Below are 21308 nucleotides of genomic sequence, written 5' to 3' on the forward strand. Positions count from 1 at the left end.
TTTTTAATTCAATATTAAACTTTATTTTTATAAAATACATACAAAAATACATAAATTAATAGACAATAGACAATAGGTGCAGGAGGAGGCCATTCGGCCCTTCGAGCCAGCACCGCCATTGAGTGTGGTCATGGCTGATCATTCTCAATCAGTACCCCGTTCCTCCCTTCTCCCCATACCCTCTGATTCCGCTATCCTTAAGAGCTCTATCTAGCTCTCTCTTGAACACTGCATGCATTCTTTACATTCGTTGGGTCATTAAGTCAGCACCTTCAGAGTGTTACCAGGTCAATACATTTCAAGGTGTTAGTACATTCTATGCACAAGGCACCATTACCATTTAGACACAAGGAACTACAGATGCTGGGTTACAAAAGAAGACTATTGCCATTCATGTGACCTCTTTGGTTGATACAAACATGTGGTTCATTAAGTCACAACACTCTGCACAAAGAGTTGGAAAGGGTCCAAACACATCTTTATCTCTCTGGAAAACTCAGTCCCAAGACAACTGTAATTTTGAAAGAGTGAAAAATTATTTCTTCCTCAGTTATAACCATCCTGCTGGTCCATTCTATTGTCAAATCAGATAATAGGGTTTAGGGGTGTCCTCTTGATCATTTGGATTAATGGAAATGAAGTGCACATCTGAATACAAAGATATTCATAATCAGTCTGAAGAAGGGTCTCGCCCCGAAATGTCATCCATTCCTTCTACCCAGAGATGTTGCCTGTCCCGTTGAGTTACTCCAGCATTCTTTTCTGTCTATCTTCATAATCATGGAGTTATACTCCAGGGCAACGTCCTTCAGACCAACTTATCCATGCTGATTAAGAAGACTATCTAAGCGAGTCCCATTTACCTGCATTTGGGCCCTATCCCTCTGAACCTTTCCTTTATATCCACCTGTCCAAATGTCTTTTAACATTTTTAGAGCTACCTTTGTCTGATAGTTTGTTCCATATGCCCACCACTCTCTGTTGGAAAATTCTGTCCCTTTGGTACCCTTTAACCCTGGATTATAAAGTGAAAATACTTCATGAGAAATCGTGTTTATGTATGAGCAGCAACCCGAGCATGCCAGGCATCATTTGTGGTGAGAGAAACCAATAGAAACATAGAAACATATAAAATCGGTGCAGGAGTAGGCCATTCGGCCCTTCGAGCCAGCGCCGCCATTCAATATGATAATGGCTGATCATCCAAAATCAGTACCCCGTTCCTGCTTTCTCCCCATATCCGTTAATTTCATTAGACCTATATCTGACTCTTGAAAACATCCAGTGAATTGGGCTCCACAATCTATGACATTCCTTCAGTGATGCTGCCTGACCTGTTGATAATTATCAGCATTCCTGTTTATATTTCTGATTCCTGTAATATTCTGCTTTCAAAGACTGTATTCCACATTCCATCTTCCTGTTAAATTGATGAAAAAAATCTGCTTAAAAATGCTAGAATTGCTAGGTGGCAAATGACGGTCTGGCAAGAAAATTCTGTAATGCAGTTTGATATTTTTATAACTTTTAAAATTAATGATCTGCAACCCAGATCATTAAAGGATATAATTTCCTGCGTGGACGAGAATCAATGATGTGCAAAATGTTTAACGTCTTAAAGTACGTCGTGTTTTATTAATCATGTGTAATGCAAAAGAAAAGCAAGTGGCTTAGCCCCATTCAACAAATCAGACCTATGCACAGAATAGGTCAAGAATGTGCATTAAAAATGATTAAGACCTTTAGAATTACAGAGCATATGTACTGAATGTTGATAATAGCAAAAGATTAGTTACTAAGAAACAAAGCTTTTCACACAACCTGGAGCATCATTAGTCTGAAGAAGGGTCTCGACCTGAAACATACCCATTCCTTCTCTCCAGAGATGCTGCCTGTCCTGTTGAGTTACTCCAGCATTTTGTGTCCACCTTGGAGCATAATAAACTTGGGTGATAACTGAGCAAAGTTAACTGCCCATATTTGAATTGAATTGAATACTTTATTGTCACATGTGAAAAGTCACAGAGAAATTCATTCCTTGCATGCCCAAGGTATGCAATAGGCATCATATAGGGGCACTGACAAACTCATAAAGTATTCTGCGCCAGGTCCTCCCTTGTTCTCTTCCCCCCTCCTTCACACTGGGGGGGGGGTGGGTTCACCTTTGTTCTTCCCCACCCCCTCACGGTGGTCCCCCCGTGCCGGGTCCTAATTTGTTCCCGGCGGCTCGTCCTCCAACTCCCATGTGACCTGTCCGCGACGACCGGCGACCTCATCGACTGCTGCGCCGACCTCCTCCACGATCGTTGCTGGGTCCCCTCCTGACACTTGCAAGACTCGTCAAACCACGAAACTCGGGCTTAAACCCGTGAGGCTTGGGCTCTCCAGGGCAACAGGTCTTTCAGACCAATAGACAATAGGTGCAGGAGTAGGCCATTCGGCCCTTCGAGCCAGCTCCGCCATTCAATGTGATCATGGCTGATCATTCTCAATCAGTACCCCATTCCTGCCTTCTCCCTATACCCCCTGACTCCGCTATCCTTAAGAGCTCTATCTAGCTCTCTCTTGAATGCAACTTGTCAATGCTGGTTAAGAGGACTATTTAAGCGAGTTCCATTTACCTGCATTTATCCCTCTCAACCTTTCCTTTATATCCACCTGCCTAAGTGTCTTTTAAACATTTCGAGAGCTATCTTGCAAGGCTCGTCGACCCACGAGGCTTGGGCTTAAACCCGTGAGGCTTGGGCTCCGCCTCGCGAGGCTCCACCGCCCGACTTCTCGGCAGCCTCCTGCGAGACATCTCTGGCGGCGGCCTCCCGGGCGGCCTGTGCAATCAGACTAAAATTTCCAAATGAGATGAAGCACTGGAAGACAATCTAACAGATTATGGGAACCAGGAATGTGAACATTTATCCAAAATAAATTTGGAAGGAAAAAAATATTTATGATGAGCATGACTATTTCTAGATGGGATATAATATTTCACAGCTGGGGAAAAATAAATAGTTACGTTAGGTTATACAGTTGACATGTGATTTTAGACTTTAGACTTTAGAGATACAGTAAGGAAACCGGCACTTCAGCCCACCGCGTCCGCGCCAATCAGGAATCACACACTAGTACTATCCTACATACTAGAGACAAATTTTAGAGTTTTTACCAAAGCCAATTAACCTACAAACCTGTACATTTTTGGAGTGTGGGAGGAAAGCAGAGCACCCGGAGAAAACCCACCCCAGTCACAGGGAGAACGTACAAACTCTGTACAGATAGCACCCGTAGTCAGGATCGAACCTGGGTCTCTGTCGCTGTAAGGCAGCAACTCTGCCACTGCGCCACTGTGATTGACACGAGACAGTGCCATATCAATATCATAAATTACCAACATTAGAAACATTGTATAGTCACTGTCAACACATTTCATATCATATAGGTTAATCAGATCTGGAGGATGGTCAGTGAAAGAATTACAAAAACTATATAGCACTTTTTAAAATTCAATGCAGTATAACTAATAACTATCTCCAAACAAAAGAACAGCTAATATGCTTTATTTTCATTGCTGGCTGTTTTGTTTTTGTTGCAAACATGGCAGTTACAGGAACACTTGAAAAGTATGGACAATGTCAGAATCTTATTGGTCCTAATAAGATCACCATACCTTCTTTTAACATCCAATCCTACTCAATTTCTCTCAAAGGACAAACTTTCCACTTTAGGAACTAATCCAGTGAATCAAGGCTACAATGACTCCATACTAAGTATATAATTCTTTAGGTATGGAATATATAATATATGTTTAATAATTTTCTCCAAAACATTAAATCTTCTCATCTGGCTCTCAAATAGTTGATGATTTCAGTCACTGTTCTGCTTTCATACAGTTTGAGTTTTTTAGAACTACTAATACACTGCCAAGGACATCACTTATTGACTTAAATTACTTTTGAAGTGGAGCAGAAAACAATTAATTTTATTCCAAAGGCACAAAAAACTCTGATTAGATAATCTTTACTTGAGGTTAGAAAATGTCTCTTAACGAGGAACACAGGCTTGGGTTACCAAATGGAGTCCTATTTCAAACCATGGTATTGCAATAGTTGAGAATGGCTTAAATTCAAATTTATAAACATGAAATCTCACTGTGCCTTTTTCCACAGAAGTAGTTTAAAAAATAGAACATAGAACATCTTGTGCTGTACTGTTTTCTATGTTATGTCAAATTACTTGTGCCCTTCAGCCCACAAAGCCTATCCCAAACATGATGCTGTGACCATCACTTATCCACCTGCACATAACCCATATCCCTCCATTCCCTGCTTATCCAGATGCCTATCCAAATGTCTTTTAAATGTCACTAACATATCTGCCTCAACCACAACCCCCGGCAGTGCATTCCAGGCTCAACCCACCCTTGGTGTAAAACTTACCCCGCACATCTCCTTTAAACTTTGCCCCTCCCACCTGGGGTGATCTGAGAATATACTTTGCTACGTTCCGTCAGGTAAGAATGGCATGGTGGCACAGCGTTAGAGTTGCTGCCTTACAGCTCCTGCAGCGCCAGAGACCCGGGTTTGATCCCGACTACGGGTACTGTCAGTACGGAGTTTGTACGTTCTCCCCGTGACCGCTTTGGTTTTCTCCGAGATCTTCGGTTTCCTCCCACACTCCAAAGATGTACAGATTTGTAGGTTAATTGACGGTATGTGTACATTGTCCCTAATGTGTAGAAGATAGCATTCATGTGCGGGGATCGCTGGTTGGTGCAGACTTGGTAGGTCGAAGGGCCCGTTTCCAAGCTGTATCTCTAAACTAAACTAAACTGAACTGAAATATTACTTCAATATCACTGGATGACACAAGGAATAGAAGTACAAAGTTCAGGGTATTAGATTTGGGGTGGTAGAATAACATTACTATTTAATTAGTAAAATACTAATTACTATCGATTAGTAACGATAACTGATGTGGTCCGGACTATTTCTAACATGCGGAAATCTTCCACTACTAATTATGCCAGCTGACAGAAGCATTTATGTGTGCGTTCCAAATAAGATGGCAATAATAATAATAATAATGCATTTTATTTATATAGCGCTTTTCATATACTCAAAAACGCTTTACAGAGATTTTGAGAACATAGGGAAATGAATAAATAGATAAATAAGTAAATAAATAAATGAACAGAGAAAGGAGACAGAAGGTGAGGTGACCTTCAGTGGTTGAAGGCAGTACTGAACAGGTGAGACTTCAGCGATGTTTTGAATGTGGTGAGTGTGGAGGAGTCTCTAACGGTTTGGGGTAGTGAGTTCCATAGGGTGGGAGCAGCGATGGAGAACGCCCTGTCCCCCCAGGATCTGAGTTTAGACAATGATTCATCAATATCAGATGTTCTATGTCCCATTATTGCCCGAGGAGTCTTTGTAAAGGTGGAGTGAGAGATCTCAACACAGGTGATTAAAAGTACAATTTGGTCTATTTTGGTGTACACAGTCAAGAACATGTCAATGGACATACTGACCCCACACACTGATTTTCATGCAGCCCTCCTTTGGCTTTAGTGCCAAACGTTTTAAGCATGATTAGATTCCACAGCCACAGCATCTGTGTTTTTGCATATTGTGCCAGGAGCATCTAATGAAGGCAGAGAGGCAGGACCTTGCCAAACCTAAACCAAATGTATAGTGCACAGGCCTACTAGACTAACATTACGCCAGTAAAACAGAAAACCCAATTTTTCAAATCTCTTACCGAAATCCAAACTGAATTTAGCTTAGTTTAGTTTAGAGATTCAGCGAGGAAACAGGCCTTTTGGCCCACCGAGTCTGCACCGACCAGTGATCATCTGTACACTAGTTCTTTCCTACACACGTGGGACAATTTTCAGAAGCCAATTAATCTACAAACCTGTAGGTCTTTGGAATGTGGGATGAAACCGGAGCACCCGGAAAAAACCCACACGGTCAAAGGGAGAACGTACAAATTCCGTCGGACAACACCCATAGTCAGGATCAAACCTGGGTCTCTGGTGCCGTAAGGCAGCAACTCTACTGCTGCGCCACTGTGCTCCAAAAATGATGGGGCAAAAGCAAAATGGAAGGCTTCAATGCAGCATCAAATGGATGGGTACTCAGAATTTACGAACAGAGAATGTAACACCAGCTAATGAAAGAAAAAGCAGATAACTTTGATGAAAAGTATGGAAAGAAATGAAGGGTATATTTTAATTATATTAAATCTGAAGTATCTTTTCAGGAGAAAATAGAGGAAACTTTACTCTTAATCTCAGGGCCACTTGATCTGACGATGTCATCATTCACACCAACGGGATTTTTAGCATAAAAAAATATATAGTGATAAAACATTTCTGATTTCCTTCTTCTATGGATTAATTCCCATTACCAACCAATGCTGATATCTCCCACAAAATTCTAATAAATGATGAGCAGAACAGATTCCACTCCACACAAAATCTAAGTACGATTCATAGATTCTTTAATGACAAAGAAATAAGCCATTTTGCCTGTTGACCCTTTGCTGGAACCTAACAGAACTCTGTCTGTTCCATTTCCTCCCTCCCCCCTTTTACCAAAACTGTGCACTTTTCCCCTCTGTTTGATTCAATTTTAATCACCACGACACACAGCGAGTTCCACCTCTACGTAAAAGGTTTTCCTCTCAAATGATGAAATGTTCTACCATTTCAAGCAAGGAATGGATGTGAGTCCAATGCCATCGGCCTTCCTGGGCCCAGCAACCCTACCGATCCGTGCACCCGTTGGTGGTCGGGGATCGTTCCCCGGAGCAGTGGGTGGGAGCCGGTTGCTGGCGGGGAGTGTCCCCTGGGGCTGTGCCGGACCCAGCAACCCTACCAATCCATGCAGCCATTGGAGGGCGGGGAGCGTCCCCCTGGGCCATAGGTGGGAGCCGATGGCTGGCGGGGAGCGCCCCCTGGGGCCGTGCTGGGCGCAGCAACCCTACCGATCCGGGGACCCATTGGCGGCGAAAGCCACTTACCTGTGCCCCGTGCGTGCAGCACTGATGAGTGGCGAGCGTTGGGGAACGACGGCGATGGTCATCTTGTTGGACCCTTTGCCGCCGCCTCTGGTGCCGCGCTACACCACGGAAGGCAGGGCTGGATTATGTTAGTGCGGGCCCATAGCATATGTTATAAATTGGCCTTAAATACGGGACAAGGTGATGTCACCGCCCGCGCCCCACGTGACCTCACCCAGCCAGCAGCCACGTGCTACCGCTCCACAAATGACAGCCGCCCGGGCCTGGTGGCGGGGTTGCAACCTCTGTTCGACGAACACACTCGCTCTGTTCCCCAAACACATTCGGCCCCGCTCCCCGAACACATTCGGTCCTGCTCCCCGAACACACTCGGTCCCGCTCCCCGAACTCCATTAACGTTAACGAGTTCCGTTAGCCTACACAATCCAGGCCTACAGTGTTGGGGCTTATAGCGGCCTGCGGGCCTAATACGGAACTCTCAGTGAGTGTGTGATGTAGGGGTTTAGTTTAGAGATACAGCGCAAAAACAGGCCCTTCGGTCCACCGTTCGTACCGACCAGTGATCCCCGCACACACTAGTGGCAATTTTACACATACACCAAGCCAATTAACCTACAAATCTGTATGTCTTTGGAGTGTGGGAGGAAACCGAAGTTCTCGGAGAAAACGCACGCGTTTACGGGGAGAATGTACAAACTCTGTACAGACAGCACCCATAGTCGCGATCAAATCCGGGTCTCTGGCGCTGCAAGCGCTGCAAGGCAGCAACTCTACCACTGCGCCAGTGTGTGCACATGTTGGATGTGTATGGGAATGGAGTGGTATGGATCATGTGCATGCAGATGAGATCAATGTAGCTTGGCATCATGTTTCACACAGGCATTGTGGATCAAAGGACCTGTTCCTGTGCCTACTTTTCTATGTTCAAAATGTATTTTAAAGGAATCAGTGGACCTGTGGGATATATGAATAGTAAGTGACTGTGAAATATAAAGAGCGTTTACAGAGTCTGATAAACACAGACTACAAATGGATCTTGCTACTGTATTTTTACAGCTTTCTTACAACCACAAATAGATCATTTACTAAAACTCTGACAGAAAGGGAACAGAATATAAATAATGTAACACAGAATGCAGGAATAGAAAAATTACAATACAAATATCATAGGAATGTTTCCATTTTGATCAACGGTGTAAAAGGAATGTGCTTGAACTGATCTCTGATCATGCACCATGACCACTTTCTTTCAGCACTAAATCAATAAAAGGGAAATTCAGGCAGATTTAATGGTTGAATGATTCAATATAACCCTTTTCACACCTTTTCTCAAAGTTAAAATTACTTCCAGCAGTTTAAATGATGGCTGGTTCTGATTTTTTTTTTGTTTCACTGACAATTTCTGGTGCAAGACCCATTTGCATCATTGGCAGTAGACGGATGCACCTTTGAGATGTATGCCATTGTCACGAATGTGTACACAGGATTCACATTTACATCACCTTTGCCAGCTTAAAGAGACATCTGAATTACAATTCTTATTGCCGTGTTTCACAATAGCTGTCCCAGTATCAATGGACTTTTTCTTAATAAACAAACCTGCAACAATGCTAAGGGATTGCATTTCTTCAGGAAAATTGAGATGTCCATCCCAGTCCAAGCAAAGTCAGGGAAGTCTTTCCTGTGGGGTTAAAGCCAGCCTTACCTGGTGCTGACTTGCTTTCATAAGCTGTTCGTTTGCTGTATCAACATGTGTAGCTGCCCTCTCAATATTGGCCTCAATGCTATCTGCAAAAATTAAAATGGTCCAAATGAAACATGATGTACAGTGTTCCTGTAAAAAGGATGATAAACTGTGTAATTACACTGCCTCAGAGGAGGACTATATTTCCAACAAATTTGCAGTGTGTTGAACAATGTGGGGCAGCGGTGTACACAGCAGGCCTGTTGCCTTACAGCTTTCAATCCTGACCTCGGGTGCAATCTGTCTGGAGTTTGCACAATCTCTCTGTGACCACACGGGATTTCCCCTTGTGTGCTGGCTTCCTCCCATACTCTGAATACTTGCATGTTAGTAAGTTAATAATAATAATAATAATAATACATTTTATTTATATAGCGCTTTTCATATACTCAAAGACGCTTTACAGAGATTTTGAGAACATAGGGAAATGAATAAATAGATAAATAAGTAAATAAATAAATGAACAGAGAAAGGAGACAGAAGGTGAGGTGACCTTCAGTGGTTGAAGGCAGTAGTGAACAGGTGAGACTTCAGCGATGTTTTGAATGTGGTGAGTGTGGGGGAGTCTCTAACGGTTTGGGGTAGTGAGTTCCATAGGGTGGGAGCAGCGATGGAGAAAGCCCTGTCCCCCCAGGATCTGAGTTTAGTCCGGATGTGGGGGGATAGGAGATTTGCAGCGGCAGAGCGGAGGGTGCAGGTGGGAGTGTGCCTGTGGAGGAGGTCGGTCAGGTAGGATGGGGCCAGGTTATGGAGGGCTTTGTAGGTTATGAGGAGGATTTTGTACTGGATTCTCTGGGGGATGGGGAGCCAGTGGAGTTTATAAAGGACGGGGGTGATATGGTCACGGATCGAGGTGTGTGTGAGTAGACGGGCAGCGGAGTTTTGAATGTATTGAAGTTTATTGATGATTTTTGATAATTATAATAATTGATAATAGGCTGCTGTAAATTGGCCAGGGTGTGCAGATGAGGGAGGGAATCTGGGAGGGGGAGGGTTGTCAAATAGATGTAAATCTGGGATAAATAAGTTATAGCAAAGATTAGTGAAGAATGGGATTGCTCTATGAGCCAGCATGAAGTCAATGGGTTGAAATGGCCTCCTTCTGCGCTGGAATAAACCTGTTCACTGCCAAGATCTTTTTTTCACTTATATACTCTGACCCGAGTATACCAGGGGGTGGCACTGAACTGGTTAAATATGGAGGCTAGCTTGTTGTTGAGATTCAGCAATGAATTCACATTCACGAGTGGAATGGTGATCTCAAATTGCCATAAGAATGTGGCGAATGAGTATTTCTTAAATTGATACAGTCATTCTGGTGTTGGCTTCCTAACAATAGTATTGAATGTGCAAGTGGTTGCAAGAAAGACTTTCATTGTACCTGTTCCTCACGGTATCTGTGCAGAAAACGATAAACGTGACATGATTTGTTCTCGGCAGACCTACGAACAGGCAGGAAATGCAGGGGTATAGACCATATGCGGACAGATGGAATTAGTTTAATTTGGCATCATTATTAGCACAGACATGGTGGGGTGAGGGGCCTGTCTGTGTTCTGTACTGTTTTATGTGCTTTGTTGTTAACTACAAAGCAAAATTGACTCGACAGTTAAACGTTGATGGGGGCAGATTTAACTCGAGAATTAGATACCCATTCTCCCCTCTTTCCCAGACAGAATTATTCTTTTCATATGACAATAAACTCAAATGTACTTTATTTGACTTCACTTGTATGGCCCCTCACCCCACCCTGTCTGTGCTGATTATGATGCCAAATTAAACTAATTCCATCTGTCTGCAAATGGTCTATATCCCTGCATTTGCTGCCTGATTATGTGTCTGCCTAAAACAAATCAAGTCAATTTGAGTTTCCTGTCAAATGTCTGGGAAAGAGGGAAGAATGGGGCTAAATGGATATCACTGGATATCAATAGCATTGACATGATGGACCGAAGGGCCTTCTTGTGGCAAGTTATTCTATCTGAAGCACTACCAGTGTGCTGGAGCATTGAGCATAGAAAGATTCCTTTTTCAATTAAAATTAAGTTAAACCTTAGGCATACAGCGTGCAAACAGGCCCTTTGGCCCACCGAGTCTGTGACGAGCAGTGCACACTAGGCACAATGTACAAAAGCCAATTAACCTACAAACCTGCACGTCTTTGGAGCGTGAGAGGAAGCCAGAGCACCCGGAGAAAACCCACGCAGTCACAGGGAGAATGTGCAAACTCCATACGGACACCACCCGCAGTCAAAATCAAACCCGGGTTTCTGGTGCTGCAAGCCAGCAACTCCACCGCTGCAAATATGTGCCGCCCTTAATCTCAATAAGAGGCAAAAGCAGAAGGGTAGTAACTTTGATTTAACAGTAATGTGACACTCACCGATGTTATCCCCCTGTTCATGCACCAGTAAAGCTAGGTCCTTAATAATCTGATTCACATCCAGCATGTCGGCCTGTTGGAGGAAATGTAGAAAAATAATCAAAATTAGTGCTCAAAATGAAAATTCACTGTTCCAATATAAACCGCAGGCAATAGATTTGACCTCAACGCCATGTAACGAAGCGGGTATCACATATATTTTTTTGAAGCACACTCTCTTCAAGCCTTAATTAAATGAGAAGGTCAGAGCAGATTATAAAGATATTGACAGGTTTTAACTGGTTCACAGAAACATTGATAGAATATAACCTCAATTGTAGTCAGAGTCACAAGGTGTAGCAATCAGTGTCAACAATTCTCTATATTTTCACCATCATGGGCTCGTAATGTTATGTCCTGAACATTATTTGAATAAGGCACATCGGCTGACCTTTGGAATCCACTCAGCTTCTCCAGACTGAGGTTGCAACTTGATTCCCGATCAAGAGCAGGAATCCATTTCATCGGCTTCGATTTTCTTTGAAAGAACAGTCTGAAGAAGGGTCACCTAGTCCATAACCATCAACAACCACCTACTTACACGAGTCCTACATTAATCCCATTTATAATTTTCTCCAGATTCTCTTCAACTCATCCCAGGTTATACCTTTTACCCACACACTAGGGAGAATTTACAGCACCAAATGAATCTATCTACCCACGTCTTTTGGACGTGGGAGGAAACCGGAGCACCTGGAGAAAACCCACATGGTCACAGGTAAAATGTACAAACTCCACAGAGACAGCATCCGAGGTGAGGATTGAACCCGGGTCATTGGTGCCATGGAGCAGCAGTTTGTCAGCTGTGCCAGTGTGGCTATGGGGTCTAGAAATTCTAATGTACAGAGTAGATGATTATTTTAGTGATGCTCAATACTTCAGGTACTTCAACCCTCAATCCCAAAGCCCTGGCAGATTCTACGTATCTGTGCACGGACGAACAGATTGCGAATCACGCTGGAGGTCTATTGAAAATATTTCTGTGACATCTTGCAATTAAGTCTTCTAGGACATTTCCTAGAAGGGCCGACTGGCCTCCTCCTGCACCTATTGTCTATTGTCTATTTACGAAACTCACACTTCTGGGCATCCCAAGCATCTCACATTTAAACATGCAAGCATTTCAATCTGGAGCAGATCACTCAGAAGCTAGAGATTTCACTGCTATTCACAATTTTCAATTTACAGAAGACAAATTGACCTGCAAACATGTACGACGTTGAAATGTGGGAGGAAACCTGTGCACCCGGGGAAAACCCACATGGTCACGGGGAGAACACACAAAGTCCGTACAGACAGCACTCGGAGTCAGGATCGAACCTGGGTCCTTGGCGCTGTAAGGCAGCAACTCTACCGCTGTACAGCTGTGCCACCCCAGACCTTCCCTCCTGATCACCTCCTTACACAAAGTAAATATCAGGGAAGCTGACCAGGAATGGGTAGGTTAACCAATGATGAGTGTTTGTCAGCACTGGGCCTGCACTCTGGAGTTTAGAAGAATGAGGGGGGACCTCATTGAAACATACAGAATAGTGAAAGGCTTGGATAGAGTGGATGTGAAGGGGATGTTTCCACTAGTGGGAGAGTCAAGGACTAGAGGTCATAGCCTCAGAATTAAAGGACGTTCTTTTAGGAAGGAGGTGAGGAGAAAAGTCTTTAGTCAGAGGGAGGTGAATCTGTGGAATTCTTTGCCACAGAAGGCTGTGGAGACCAAGTCAGTTGATATTTTTTAAGGCGGAGATAGATAGATTCTTGATTAGTACAGGTGTCAGAGGTTATAGGGAGAAGGCAGGAGATTGAGGTTAGGAGGGAGAGATAGATCAGCCATGATTGAATGGCAGAGTAGACTTGATGAGCCGAATGGCCTAATTCTACTCCTATTCCTTTTGACCTTATGACCTTATAAGCTATGTCTGCACTTTTCTCACCTTGTTACTTTGTTCTCCTATTTACTTTCTTATGTTCAGCTACCTCTTTGTTCACACTGAGCGTCAACACATCTGTTTTTTGTGCTGGCATTATGGAAATGTTAAGGGTGGCTGCGTGGGCACATCAGAGCAAAATACTAATAAAATAAACTTTTTTTTTACATCTTAACAGATAAATTTCAAGACCAACAAACAGAATCAGCTCAAAAGGTTGGCAACTTGCCCATTCATGAATGTAAATCTAAATAACTTTATAGTTATAATAATAGCTGGGGACTGATACTGCTTGCACTTGGAAGACTTGACATTTGGAAATATCAACATCCAACCTTTAGGTGTGAGGATGCTCACATTTTAGGGCCCCTTTGATGCCAACACTACTAAAATAGTTGTCAAGCCTTTTAAAGCACTTATGATAAAGTGCCACATTGTCGAGTATAAGAGAAGTTTCAGAACAACCTTGTTCTGATGTTTCTACGTCTTTGGTAGACTCATCCTTTGCAAAGATCCAAGTGTTCATGAAGGCAAAAGCAGCAGGCATATTAATTTGCTAATTTCAATTTGAGCATCAGTAAGGCTGAAACCTGTGAACGACTTTGGTTAGCAATCTGTGTTGATATGACACAAGACGGTTGCAATGATTTGTATCTTCATAAAAATGATCTCACCCATTATAATTATGGTTCATATTTATTCCTGCTTAGTTCCTAATGAAGATGGAGCAATAAACAGATAATAGCTACAGTTGAATTGCAGATTTTCTTTCAATATATTTGAAAAGTACATCACTATTAGAATATTTCATAATAACATAGAAATATTCTTTCCACAGAAGCATATTAAATGAAATCCATAGTAGTGATAAATGGTAAATGCAATTATTAAAGTGAGAACAAATATTTTTTATCATGTTAATTGAGATAAAGATCATGACTTCTGCCATAGGATTAAGCTGATAATCACATTATTTATTTTTCTCTGCAGAGGTGTCAGAGCAAACCTATTTTTTCTATATGTCTTATTTCTTACTGTACGAAAATGGGTTACACTTACAAAATGTAAATCAAAATAAAAATTGCAGATGCTGGAAATCTGAAATTAAAAAACAAGTGGCATCTGTGGAAAGAGAATGAGAATTAATGATTCAGGTCAGAAAACTGGGAAACTGGGAAAGAGAGATAGAAAATATAATTTTAACTTGGAGAAATGGTGACAAGAGGGGTTAACAAATGCCAAATAGAATATCAATGATAGAGTAAGACAAGGTTAGATGGATTAACGGGGGCAGTTCAAGGGTTGTTATTCCCCTTTGCCGGCATCATGTGTTGAATAGATACATCGACAAGATGTGCAGGAGAAGGCCATTCGGCCCTTCGAGCCAGCACCGCCATTCAATGTGATCATAGCTGACCATCCATAATCAGTACCCCGTTCCTGCCTTCTCCCCATACCCCTTGATTCCGCTAGCCCTAAGAGCTCTATCTAACTTTCTTTTGAATGCATTCAGTGAATCGGCCTTCACTGCCTTCTGAGGCAGAGAATTCCACAGATTCACAACTCTCCGTGTGAGAATGTTTTTCCTCATCTCAGTTCTAAATGGCCTACCCCTTAGTCTTGTGTTTAAAACATGGTGCCGGAACATGTCCAGCAGGTTCAAATGGATAGAGAAGCTCAATAGTTGATCCAGTTCAGTTTAGGTTATTGTCATGTGTACAGAGGTACAGGGAAAAGCTTGTTTTGCGTGCCATCCAGTCAGCAGAAAGACAATGCATGCTTACAATCGAGCCATTTACAGTGTATAAATACATGGTGAGGGAATAACATTTAGTGCAAGGTAAAGCCAGCAAAGGCCGATCAAGGATAGTCCGAGGGTCACCAAAGAGATAGATAGTAGTTCAGCACTGCTCTCTGGTTGAGGTAGGATGATTCAGTTGCCTGATAACATCTGGGAAGAAACTGTCCCTGAAACTGGAGGTGTGCGTTTTCACACTTCTATACCTTTTGCCTGATAGGTGAGGGGAGAAGAGGGAGTGACCGGTGTGACTCGTCCTTGATTATGCTGCTGGCCTTGTCGAGATTACAAAAAAAGATTTATTGCCCATCACTATTTGAACTGCAGATGCCAGTTTATAAAATAAGAGGCAAAGTGCTGGAGTAACTCAACAGGTCAGGCAGCATGCATGGATAACATGGATAGGTGACACTTTGGGTTGGGAAGGGTCATCTTATTCACGTTCTCCAGGGATGCCACCTGACCCGCTGAGTTACTCCAACATTTTGTGTCTTCTCTGGATTACTAGATTGGTAACTTAATCACTACATCAACACTGCTCCCATAAATAATCTCCACCAATAAGTCGTGAGGAGGGCAATGGATACTGGTCATTATCAATGCTTCTGTTTAAACTTTCTGGTCCACAGGTGAATGCATCGCTGTTAACCTGCCTTGGGGACTACCACCCAAGTGTTGCCCACTCACTGGGCTGGACCTTTGGCAACACCCCTTTCTGCTCTCATCTACACAGCTCTTCCTCCATCTTCAGTATCAGGAACTGGACTCGGCCAATAACAAAAAAAAGGTCATAAGGAATAGGAGTAGAATTAGGCCATTCTGCCCATCAAGCCTACTCCGCCATTCAATCATGGCTGAACTATCTTTCCCTCCTAACCCCATTCTCCTGCCTTCTCCCCAGAACCTTTGACACCTGTACTAATCAAAAATCTAACTATCTATGGGAAACCAAAACTGAGCAGAATAGTCTAACTGCAGGCCCATCAACTGTACAACTGTACAACTCAATAGTCAATAGTCAATAGTCGTTTATTTGTTACATACACATAAATGTGTAGTAAAATGAAACATTACCCGCAGTTGAACAATAAGACCAATAAGATTAATCAATAAAAATGCAATAACACATACAATCACAACTAACACCAAACAAAAAGAAACATCCATCACAGTGAGTCTCCTCCAGTCCCTCCTCACTGTGATGGAAGGCCAAAATGTCTTTTTCTCTTCCCTGCCGTCTTGTCCCGCGGTCAGGCTGTTGGATTTGCCACGTCGGGGCGGTCGGGGCTCCCGATATTGAAGCCGCCGCTGGGCGGTGAAAGGTCAACGGCCTATTTCAGGCCGCGCCGGACGGTGAAAGGTCCGTGGCGGGCCGACCCAAGCCCCGCGATTCGGGGCGGGCGAACACGCTGCCTCTGCCGTTGCCGGAGCTCCCGATGTCGGCCCCCACCCAGGGGTCTGCGGGCTTCCGACGTCCACGCGGCCCGCGCCGGAGCCTCCGGAGACGAGTCGCAGCCGCGCCCGCAACATCCGCAGGCAGCCAGCGCCGCAGGTGGTGAGTCCGCGCCGCGGGCTCTGCGAACCAGAGCCCCAGGTGTTCCCAGGTGAATGGCCGGTGGTAGGCCGCAACGGGAACGGAGACACGACACAGAACAAAGGTCACGTCTCCGTTCTGGAGAGAGAATGTTACAGTTCCCGTTCCCTCCCACCCCCCCCCCCAAAACATAACATACAACACTACATCATATTAAACTACAATTCAGACAAAAACAACAAAAAACACAAAAGACAGACGGACTGCAGGCAAGCCGCAGCTGCGACGGCAGCGCTGGCTCCTACCAGGCCATTCGTGACCTACCACCTTCTATGCTCAATGCTCTGACTGATGAAGGCCAATGTGCCAAAAGCCTTCTTGACCACAATATCATCCTGTGACACCTTTGTGTAACATGAAAAAAGATATGTAACATAACAAAGAGTTCTGCCCTTTGTGACATTTTGTTTCTGTGGCAAGTTATAATGCTCAGGAGTTGGAAAAAAGATGTGTTTATTTGTATGCATAATGTCTATACAAGGAAGGGTGGCACTGTGGCACTGCCTTACTTCAAATGCTCTTTGTGTGAAGTTTGCATGTTCTCCCTGCGATGTTACATGTTCGCATGTTCTCCCTGTTACATGTTATCCCTTCCTTTGGATGCCCCAGTTTCCTTCCACATCCCAAAGAAGTGTGGGTCTGTAGGTTAGTGGTCTCTGTAAATTGCACTTATCTTCTTGGGAGTGAATGAGAAATTGGGATAACATAGAGTTAGTGCGAATGGGTGATCGATGATCAGCGTGGACTCGGTGGGCCAAATGGCCTGTTTCCTTGTTGTGGATCTAAACTAAATCTAAACTGAACTAAATTCAACAAGGTTGAATTAAACATCTATGACTCAAAATGAATTGACAAGAAACATGGGATGAAGTATTACCCCTTGTAAACACTGCACACAGCGAAAGGAACGTGCTCCCTGGGATGGAGAGAAGGAAATACAAGAACAAAAGCATCTAGACAAATGCAAAGCACCTTATCAAGAAAGGAGACATAATGTACTTTTCTTGACTGGTGCTAATTGACAGGCTTCGTTTCCCACTTTTAATCACATATGCATCACTCATTTGAGATCAACCCTCAGACACATGTCTGAAATCTGAAAACCTCAATGCCTGGATTTATTGAATGTAATTGAGAGGCCGTTTTTATTCTGTAGCTTGTAAAATGAAGATTGCATACTAATTCACTCAGTTATTTCTCCTTCAGGGGAAGAGCCTGCAAGCCAACACCTAGAGATTAGTTTTATGAACATTAAGAACTGAATCCCCCTCAATTTTATGCATTTAGAGCTGGAGAGTATAAGGACAGAAGATATGGAGTGCTTATTTTGTTCGATCTCTGTTCATTAGCTCATTGATAAGCTATCTGGATAAAATATGCAGACAAGCATGCACAGACAAGACCTTATGGATCTGAGCACAGACAAAGAGCAGTTCATTTGCCAGACACAGTCTTCAATTTAGCACGAGGCAATTTTCAAAGGCATACGCTTCCATAAGTCCCGTTCCTTTATTGCACTTGCTGTCAACAAGCAGGTCTCCTTATTAAAATCTGTTGACAGCACTGAACGCATTTGTGAAGAGTGTCCCCTTTTTAGGCTGGAATGTCAATGCCATTTATTCTGTGGGTACTTTAATGCAGCATTTCATCACACCTCCTCACAGCTTGCTAACAACTATAGATTACTACCGCTCCACAACAAGGCAATTTTTGCTTATGCAGTATTCTCATCCTCAGCAACAAGACTGTTAATTTTCCTTTGTCCTAGCAAAGACTTTGCCGTTTAGTAACAGAGGTGAGTCTGAAACAGCATGCTCTGTGCATGATCAATTTACTTTAGACTTTAGAAATACAGTGCAGAAATAGGCCCTCCTTTGGCCCACCAAGTTTGTGCCAAACAGCGATCACCCCATACGCTAACACTATCCTACACACTAGGGACAATTTACAACTTTACCAAAGCCAATTAACCTACAAACCTGTACATGTTTGGAATTTGGGAGGAAACTGAAGCACCCGGAGAAAACCCACGCAGTCACAGGGAATCAAACCCGGGTCTCTGGTGCTGTAAGGCTGCAGCTCAACCTCTATGCCATTGTGCCGCCCAATTTATTGATTGTTCCTGCAATAAGGATAAAAGTACAAGGTACTTAACTTTTTACAAGGAATCACACAGAATGTATAGCACCAAAACAAGCTAATTGACTCAGTCAATTCTTCATCAACTAACTCTATCAGCATAACTCAGTGTTTGCTTTTTGTAATATCTCTTGCAACACGTTACTGCATTCTGCACTGTGATATTTTCCTTACTCTTCACTGGTAACTGCTCATTCCAGTTCACTTTTGTAAATTCATTGCAAATCATACTGAGCCTACCTTTTACATATGACCCAATTCTCAGCAACATAGTAAAAAATGTATAAAATCTCCATGCTCCAAAGCTTGGGGCAACGCGAACTGCACACAATACTCCGAATATGGCCTAACCAAAGTCCCAGAAAGCTGAAACATATTGGATCTTTTAGAGATACTTTCTTTAGAAGAGGGAAAGACTTAAATCAAAAGGCACGAAATGCTGGATAAGTTTGAAGGGCCCTGATCCGAAACATCACCTATCCATGTTCTGGATCCTGAGACTAGAGTCTGAGGAAGGGTCCCGATCCAAAATGTCACCTACCCATATTCTCCAGTGATGCTGCTGGATCCGCTGAGTTACTCCAACAATTGGTGTCTTTTTATTGTAATCCTGAATCTGCAGTTCCGAGTTTATACATCTTTTTAAGAATTCTTTTGGGGTCAAGGATGATTTGCTTCCATTCTATTTCAGTGAGATATGAGTTGGTTGAGGAGTATTTTGCAGTATCTGGTCTGGGAAAACTTATCAGAGAGGCTTATCTGGGAAGATATGTGCTCCATCTTCTGTTTTAATTTGGCTTCCATGAGAAACTCAGAGAGTTCAGTGTTTCTGCTGGTGCTTCTGTTCTATTTTCAGTGGCCATAACTTTTTAAAGGAGACCTTGAGGCCATTCTGGAAGCATTTTTCTGTCCTTCTGGGGATCAACTGTGGAAGCAGAACTTGAAGTATTGTATTTAGCAAATATTGCATTGGGTTTTACCCATGGAGTTGGCTGGTCATAATTAGACCCTTGATGCTCCCATATTGGCCTGGGAGAGAACAATGTCATTGGATTTCTTATCATAACAATGACCTTGTAGAAATTTAGTGAATCAGTATCCATGGTACCCCTTTTAAGTTGTTGGAGATCAAATAAAATGATGACAAAAGGGTCACATAAACTAAGGAAAAGTTAAAATGTGTAGGAAAGAACTGCAGATGCTGGTTTATGCCAAAGATAGACACAAAATGCTGGAGTAACTTAGAGGCTCAGGCAGCATCTCTGGAGAAAAATAATACGTGACCTTTTGGGCCGGAACCCTTCTTCAGACTCTTCAGACAGCATTTTGTGTCTATCTAAGGAAAATGTAAAGTTTGTCAAAAAGTAAATGTTAATCTAATTTTCATGTATGGCTAAACTGCTTTTGTAGTTCTGATGGAGCCATAACAGAGTGTAGTTGCTGGAATCTTGAGCAAAACACAGTTATGGAGTAACTCAGCATGTCAGGCAGCATCTGTGGAAGAAATGAATAGAAGGGTCCTGACCTAAAATGTTGCCTATCCATTCCCTCCACATATCCTGCCTGATCCACTGTGTTACTCCAGCACTTTGTGCTTTGTTTGTAGTTCAGATATCGTTTTGGAATCCTCTTGCATCTCACATGGTTTCCTTAACGATCATCAAAACAATGTTTTCTTCTTCGCCAAACCCTTGGATCTATTCAGTTACCCAATGATCAACGTTCAAAGTAGATCGAACTAGAGGACAATGATTTTTGGTAAGAGATTTAGAGGGGATGTAATTGGGACTTTCTTCATCCAGAGAGTGGGAGCACTGAAATTCATCATCTTTGTTTCTTTAACTTTAAGATGTTTTTCACTGACTTTAAGAATTTTTTCACACAAAGGGTGCTGGGTGTATGGAACAAGCTGCCAGAGGATGTGCAGTAGTTGAGACAGGGACTAACCCAACGTTTAAGAAACAGTTAGACTGGTACATGGATAGGACAGGTTTGGAGGGATATGGACCAAATGCAGGCCGGTGGGAATAGTGTAGTTGGGACATGTTGGCCGGTGTGGGCAAGTTGGGCTGAAGGGCCTGTTTTCACACTGTATCACTCTACGACTAACTCTTGATTAATCTCTCCTAGTATACCTTTCTTTGGGTGCTGTTATGTGAACAGAGCATTACATTTTATTGATAATGCTCCATGAAACTTTATAGGAATCTGATAAATGTCAAAAATGAAATTTGACGACCAACGGCATAAGTATCGTTTTGAACCAAGAAAGTAGTTGACAATATAGTAATGTGCGTTAAAATGTGAGATCGTATTATTACAACTCCTGCTCTTTATTTGGTTGCTCCTGCAAAACAATAAAATAAAAATAAATCAAAACAGACCTCAGGGAATTTTAGGATACAAGGAGCTGCAGATGCTGGTTTTCTAAAAAAGACACAAAGTGAGGGAGTAACTTAGCAGGTCAGGCAGGATCGCTAGAGAACGTGGTTAGATGATATTTTGGGTTGGGATCCTTCTTCAGACTGACTGACCTCCCCCCCTCTCTCCTCCTACCTGTATGACCTATTAGAGGATTTGATCTTTGCTCCAGCTGTCTTTGTTCTGCCCCCCATCCCTCACAATCAGTCTGTAGAAGGGTCCCAACCCGAAACGTCACCTTTTCATGTTCT

The 21308-nt window shown here is 42.9% G+C and overlaps 1 protein-coding gene across 4 annotated transcripts in view; it reads right to left on the reverse strand.

Annotated features, from left to right (window-relative positions):
- Positions 1–21308, reverse strand: part of tsnare1 (T-SNARE Domain Containing 1) — a 574772-nt gene that overhangs the window by 92174 nt on the left and 461290 nt on the right. For all 4 annotated transcript variants that reach the window (XM_078398598.1, XM_078398601.1, XM_078398600.1 and 1 more), the window contains exons 9-10: positions 11145–11217; positions 8723–8805 (exon numbers count right to left, since the gene is read on the reverse strand). In XM_078398598.1, the coding sequence (XP_078254724.1) occupies positions 8723–8805; positions 11145–11217 (156 nt within the window). The remainder of the gene's footprint in view (positions 1–8722; positions 8806–11144; positions 11218–21308) is intronic.

Source organism: Rhinoraja longicauda, chromosome 4, assembly GCF_053455715.1.
Source record: "Rhinoraja longicauda isolate Sanriku21f chromosome 4, sRhiLon1.1, whole genome shotgun sequence".
Lineage (NCBI taxonomy): Eukaryota > Metazoa > Chordata > Chondrichthyes > Rajiformes > Arhynchobatidae > Rhinoraja > Rhinoraja longicauda.